The 6,602-nt window shown below is 27.4% G+C and overlaps 1 protein-coding gene across 3 annotated transcripts; it reads right to left on the bottom strand.

Annotated features, from left to right (window-relative positions):
• Positions 1 to 4,385: 4,385 nt before the first annotated feature.
• On the bottom strand, positions 4,386 to 6,602 carry LOC131655502 (psbP domain-containing protein 2, chloroplastic-like). Of its 3 annotated transcripts, XR_009299793.1 has the most exons (4): positions 6,233 to 6,602; positions 6,004 to 6,159; positions 4,990 to 5,338; positions 4,386 to 4,593 (listed from the first exon to the last, which is right to left on the bottom strand). XR_009299793.1 is itself a non-coding variant. In XM_058925359.1 (3 exons), exons 1-3 carry the CDS (start codon positions 6,515 to 6,517, stop codon positions 5,279 to 5,281), a joined length of 501 nt encoding a protein of 166 aa, XP_058781342.1. In that variant the 5' UTR covers positions 6,518 to 6,602; the 3' UTR covers positions 4,825 to 5,278. The 3 variants fall into 3 exon arrangements, 2 of the variants coding, with proteins under 2 accessions (XP_058781342.1, XP_058781340.1); XM_058925359.1 differs by lacking the exon at positions 4,386 to 4,593 and having other exon boundaries at positions 4,825 to 5,338; XM_058925357.1 differs by lacking the exons at positions 4,386 to 4,593; positions 4,990 to 5,338 and having other exon boundaries at positions 5,380 to 6,159.

Genomic DNA, 6,602 nt, shown 5'->3' on the forward strand with positions numbered 1-6,602 from the left:
ATATTCATTACTTCCTATTATATAATTAGTTTATTGAATTTACCAGTCATGGTCTTTATACTAAAAGCAATATAAAGAATTTTAGTTAGAGTAAAAAATAGAAAGGTTGGTTTTATACAAAGGCTTATTTTAGATACAACTTTCAATACATTAAATTAAATATATTAAAATATTGAAAACATCGTATTGTAAAGTAAATAATTAACTAATGTTCATTAAAAAAATATAAATAAAAATGGTATTTAAAAAATTTGTATTCATTTAAAATAAAAATTCAAACATTATACTTTTAACTAAGTTAAATCATTTTTAGATATGTGTAATGTAAGTGTTTCTTGATTTTGACTACTTGTAATACCTCTCCCCTCTCATTTTCACCATTCTTTCTCTCTTCACCTTTCCATTTTTTTTTTGTCAATCTCTCTATATTCCATTTTTTCTCTCTTTGCTTCATCCTTCTACACCTTATCTGTAGTGTATAAAAATCGAACCTTTTTAAAAAATTTGTTTCGTTTTCTTTGCTTAATTGTTCTACACCTTACAAGTAGTTTATAAAAATCAAACGTTTTTGGAAATTAAATAATCTTTTATTTTTATAAAGTTGTGTTACTGCAAAATAAAATGGGTTGCAAAACTAAAGTTGGCATAATCTTACTGCTATGGTATAATTTTTTTAGTCTTTTTCTTTAATGGTCTATTAATGCTAAAACTCTCATGACTTTTTGAAATAATTATTTAGGTTTTTGAATTTATTTGTTGAAGTTATATGACAAGTAATAAATGAATCTATTACAAACACAATTTTACTGCTCTTTGTTTTATACAGTAATTTTCAGTGAAGCATGCTACTGGTTTGGTATATAGAAGTTATAGCATAAGTAAGGATGTTTGATTCAACAAACCAACGTAAGTTTTGCCTAACATAAATAAAGGATTTGATTTTTAAATTTTGGGTTAAATGTCTTATACCCCTCTGCCGAGCATGTTTCGATTAATCTCTTAAAAAAAATTCTAATCCCTTACAAAATGTAGATTCCATCTCTAAAGACCCTATTGTTAGGGTTACGCTCACTGTGCAAGGAAATCTTTCTACGAGGTACACAAGTGGATTTTTTTTATTTTTTTTTATTTTTTTATTTTTTATTTTTAATTTCTCCCACTAGGATTTGAACCCAACAACCTTCCCTCATATTCCAAACACCCACCATCTGTATTTTCGTTGCAATTGTTTAATTTTAAATTCATTAACTAGTAACAAACCCGTGCGTTCGCACGGGTTCTCGTACAGGACCCGCATTTATTTTATATATATATTTTTTAATAGAAAAATATATGGTTACCCGTGTAAAAATAATAATTGAATGTATAATTAATAAAAAAAAATATTTTGATCGTAACTTCATGTCCCGTTAATAATCAATATTCTAATCAATAACTTCGTGTTCTCGTGTACAAATATTAATTTGATCAATAACTTCATGTCCTCGTGTTCCTTAACAAATATTTTGATCAGTAACTTCATGTGTCGTTAATAATCATTATTTTGATCAGTAACTTCATGTCCCGTTAATAATCAATATTTTGATGAATAACTTCATGTTCATGTGCATTCACACGAGTACTGGTGTGTTACGCGCATTTATTTCTCGATATAATAAGAATGAAAATAAATAAAAGCAAAATTGCATAGTCAAAAGAGTTTATTATTTTTAAAAGAGAGATATATTTTTATTTATATTTGGATTATAAATATAATTTACTCATAATTTACTCATATATAAAAAATAGTTGGATCAATTGTCACTTTTTTCCGTATCTAAATACTATTTTTGGCTAAATAGGAAAAATGTGACCTTCATTAAAAATTGATTTTTTTATTTCACATTTGCAATATATATATATATATATATATATATATATATATATATATATATATATATATATATATATATAAAATTTTAATTTAAAGTATTTTAAAAAATGATGGGATGGAGATTTGACTTACGATATTATTATTAATCCTGTGGCAGCAGCTATATTATAATGGGTAGAATTTTGACAAGTGATAACACTATACATGATTAACTTCTCTCTCTAATAAAACTAATAACAAACCCGTGCGTTCGCACGGGTTCTGCTACGGGACGCACATTTGTTTTAAATATATATATTTTTAATAGAAAAATGTCTGGTTACTTGTGAAAAAATAATAATTGAATGTATAATTAATAAAAAAATATTTTAATCAGTAACTTCATGTCCCGTTAATAATCAATATAATAAGAATATAAAAAAACAAAATTATTTAACCGAAAGAATTTATTAAAAAACATATTTTAATTTATATATGAATAAAAAATAAAATTTTTTGGATTAAAAAACCTTGTTTCTATTTATTAAAAAATATATTAAAATTTAGTCATTAATTTAAAAATAACACTTTCCATTAATAATATACCTCCTATCTCAAAATAATTGTTCATTTAAATTAATAGTAATAAATGGATAGTATTTGGTGTCATGACACCTTCGTTCAATTTTTTTTTTTTTTGAATAAACCAAAATATATTAAAATGAGAAAAGGATTACAGAAACACAAGAGGGGGACCAAGCCAAGACCTCTTAGGAGCAAATCCTAATTCTAGGGGTACCCAACTTGTCTAACAAGTAATCGGAGTAAATACCCGTATGAACAAAATTAAACCAGAAGAAGCTATCCCTTTTAAAAAATATCACTTATTAATTTAAAAATAACATTCATTAATAACATATATTATTTAAATGATTACATCAATTACTATATAGATTAGTTTTTCATATATTATCTTAAAAACCATTGTGTCTTAAATTAAAATTAATTTCAAAATAAAAATATTAGAAACATAAATAATTATAAAATAATAAACTTTTTCCATGTTTTGATTCATATATTATTTTAAATATATTTATTTTTATTTTATGGTACAGAGAAAAATGTAATCACTCATTTTAAAATATTTGTGTCAAATATGAGGACATTAACATGAGCAATTGTATCAGTCGTCACACAACAGTAATAGAAATAGACACCCATTAAAGTAGTGAGGAAGAAGTTACAATGAAATGTGAAATTGTGTTAGTAATTAGTAAAGTTTTTTTTATAAAAATGTTCCATTATTTATTTTAATTTAATAGTTTTATTATTATTATTATTATTACAGAAATTTAAGTTTCTATGTAAGCATATTACCGATCATTTTTTTTAAAAGTAAACGTATCAGCTGAATTGTCATATATATATATATATATATATATATATATATATATATATATATATATATATATATATATATATATATATATATATATATATAAAACTAAATTATTCTTTGTTTAAAAATTAAATATATAAGTTGAAGTGAAAGGTCACTGCTACACACTATCAAAGTAAAAAAGAAAAAGTAAAGAAAAAACATCTACTATACTGTCAAAATGAAAAGAAAGACAACAAAAAAGTATGATGATATGAAATGTACTTTAATAATCTGACATGCTGAGACTTTGAGTACATAAAGAAGTAACGTATATACATAAAGAAGTAACCTCTATCTATCATATATATATATATATACTATTCCGAGTATCTGAGTAATAGCACTTCTAAATCTCACATCACATTGTCCTCGTCACTTTACCCATCCACTTTCCACACAGTTCTACTTACCCGTGAAACGATTGTATGCATAGAATTTTTATTATTACTCCTTTCTTAAGATAAAATATATTATTCAAACGATAATTTAAATTTAGATACCACGTTAATTAAATCGTTTTGTTATGTAGATTAATGAGTTCGAAAAATAAATAAATTATTAATCAATAATTCATTCAAGAGTAAATCACATCTATTACAATTTTAAAAGCACATAAAAATGGGTAGTTAAAAATAATTGATTTGATATCTCACATTAAAGATTTTTAACCAAAAATAAAAGTTATTATTATTATTATTATAATATTTTTTATGGTAATTAATACATAAATTAAAAATTAAAAATAATAAATGAAGTTCAGAAGACAAACACTAAATGTAGTTTTATTATTTCATATATTGCTATAATATTTTTCTAGAATGTAAACCTAAGTATTTCTTGATCTTAAATTATTTAACTGCATAAAAAATTAACTGCAAAACATATGAAGACATCAAAGGCTGCATTAAAAATTACAAAAGAAGAAGACATAAACTATAACGAGGTGGAACAAAAAAATTATATTTTTAACCTTAATAAAAATATGAAATACTTAAAGAATTAATAAAAGAAAATTTATATTTTAGAATTTCAATAAAAAACTAAATGCATACATAATAAATGTTTTATTATATTTTTTTCTTATATCACACTTATTTGGAAGGAGAGAGTATTTGATTTGCATTTTCATCATATAACTTTTACTATTTTCATGATGTTTTAATTTATCCTCTTCAAGTAAGTTTCAAAATTTAAACTAATCTGAAACGTACTTGAAGAGGATAAATTAAAACATCATGAAATACTACATGGTCTCATTTCAGATCTGGAATTGTTTGTTCCACCTCATTATACGACAGATCTGCAAAAATAAACAAATAAATATTAATGAAATGAAAAAAAAATAATGTTCAAAAAACAGATAGAATAATGGTTGCATCTTAAAATGCAGTCTTGAAAGATGTAAAAGAACATTTTTTTTCAATGAATTTGTATGAAAGAAGAAGAAGAAGAATTTGTATGAAAGAAGAAGAAGAATCAAGAAGTGGAGAAAGAGAGAAGACAGAGGAAAAAGTAGAAGAGATAGGTAGTGAAGAGAGAGAAATGCATTAAATAAGAAGAATTGTGATGGAAGAAAAAAATGTTATAATAATAAGGAAATTTTTTAAATCAGCCAAAAGTATGTTTGATATGCAAATGGAACAAACCATGTAGTATTTTCCAAGCCAAAAAAGAATGGAAGCTTATGAAGACATACACGTGACATAATGTATGAGCAGCAGAGCAATATGGGAATTTCCACCACACTTAATTTTCTTATATGATAGATAACAAAATCATTTAATCATCTTCTTCGATCATTATTTTCTCTACAATCCCTCAGCAGCAAAACCTGCGGACATCCAAACACACATCCAAACCCCAACACCCCTCAAACAGTAGCAGCCAAAACAATCCCTCACTTCACCAAAAACTCATCTATGAACTTTAAATTAGCATTGGAAATGGAAACGACACTTTTCTCTCGCAAACTATCATTATCACTACTACCATGACACTTCATCTTCGAGAAAGCTCCACTTCCACCAACTATCATTTGTACTTTCCTGAACATCGAGGCAATAAGCAATAGAAGTTAAAACCATATGTACAATAACATAGACATGCGTATCAATCAACCATTCTTAAGTCACAGAGACATGTAGGTCTATATGTAAATAAGGTAGAGTTTAGAAGAAATAAACCTTCTTGCGTTTCCTAATCTTGTTAGCCTCAATGGTAACTGCTATATGAATATCATGAATATGAATTGGTAATTTTTTAACCATAGAAGCAACATCAGTGTGTTGTTTAGTACATGTTTAGATTCATGGTTAGTTTGACAACATCACAGCTACAATCTCAATTTCTTGAAGCACCAAAGTGTACTTTTACCAAAATTACAAGCTTGGGGAAGGCGGAGTAGCAACATGTTCAATGCTTCAAGACCACAAGAAAAAGGAAGATGTCATATCTCCATCCAAAACCTTAAGATATCGGGTGTGGGAGTCTGTTGTTGCTCCCGCCTTCCCCAATCTCCCCAACACAAACTCAGTGCCAATCGGTGGAAATGTGGGAGACCATTGTTGCCCCCGCCTTCCCCAGTCTCCCCAACACAAACTCAGTGCCAATCCAATTCCTACATTTTCTATCTTGTTGTATATATATACTCTACATACAATACAACATAGCTAGCTAACTTTGAACAAATTGAACAAGAGTGTATGTATACCTTTCGTCTTTCAGCTTGTAAAAGCTTATCAGCAACAAATTGAGGAGTCCCAAAGTCTGGAAGAGTTGAAAGCCGAACCGGGTTTACCACAACACCAATATTGTTACTTCCCGTATTTGGGTCTTGAAACAACACAGTAGCACCAGCTTTATCAACCTGTTACAACCACATCAACCACTATAAAAGATTGTTCTTTTATGAGAAAAACACAATGAATTGTTGAGAATACCTTAGTCCAAGAAGAGGGTGTAAGAAGAGTGAAGCCTTCTTTGGAATCAGTGAATCTCTGAAGGTCATCAGTTAATAATTCTTGTGCTAACAAGAGTGTATTAGGCAAGACGCTCCATAGAAAGGGGGAAAGCAAAATGAGTTTCCTCTTGCTCAAACAGGAATGGTGAATGTAGATAGATGAAGATGATTTGGGGGTTAGAATTGGGGAAGACGGAGAAGCATGAGTGAGTTTGTGGAAGAGGGTGGTGGTGTGTGAAAGGGTAGACAAACTTTTCAAAGCCATTTTGGAAAAGTGAGGATCTCTTTCCTTGGAGTTCTGTTGGGTGACAAACGTTGGTGGGTGTTTGTTCGTTTAATCGTTATCCATA

The sequence above is a fragment of the Vicia villosa genome, linkage group LG3, assembly GCF_029867415.1.
Source record: "Vicia villosa cultivar HV-30 ecotype Madison, WI linkage group LG3, Vvil1.0, whole genome shotgun sequence".
Lineage (NCBI taxonomy): Eukaryota > Viridiplantae > Streptophyta > Magnoliopsida > Fabales > Fabaceae > Vicia > Vicia villosa.

Excerpts from the sequence above, each read along its gene's own strand:
- LOC131655502 (XM_058925357.1), bottom strand. The coding sequence starts at position 6,517 with ATGGCTTTGAAAAGTTTGTCTACCCTTTCACACACCACCACCCTCTTC. Across the intron at positions 6,160-6,232 it reads CACCCTCTTCTTGGACTAAG|GTTGATAAAGCTGGTGCTAC; the intron begins GTATTCTCAACA and ends TGGTTGTAACAG.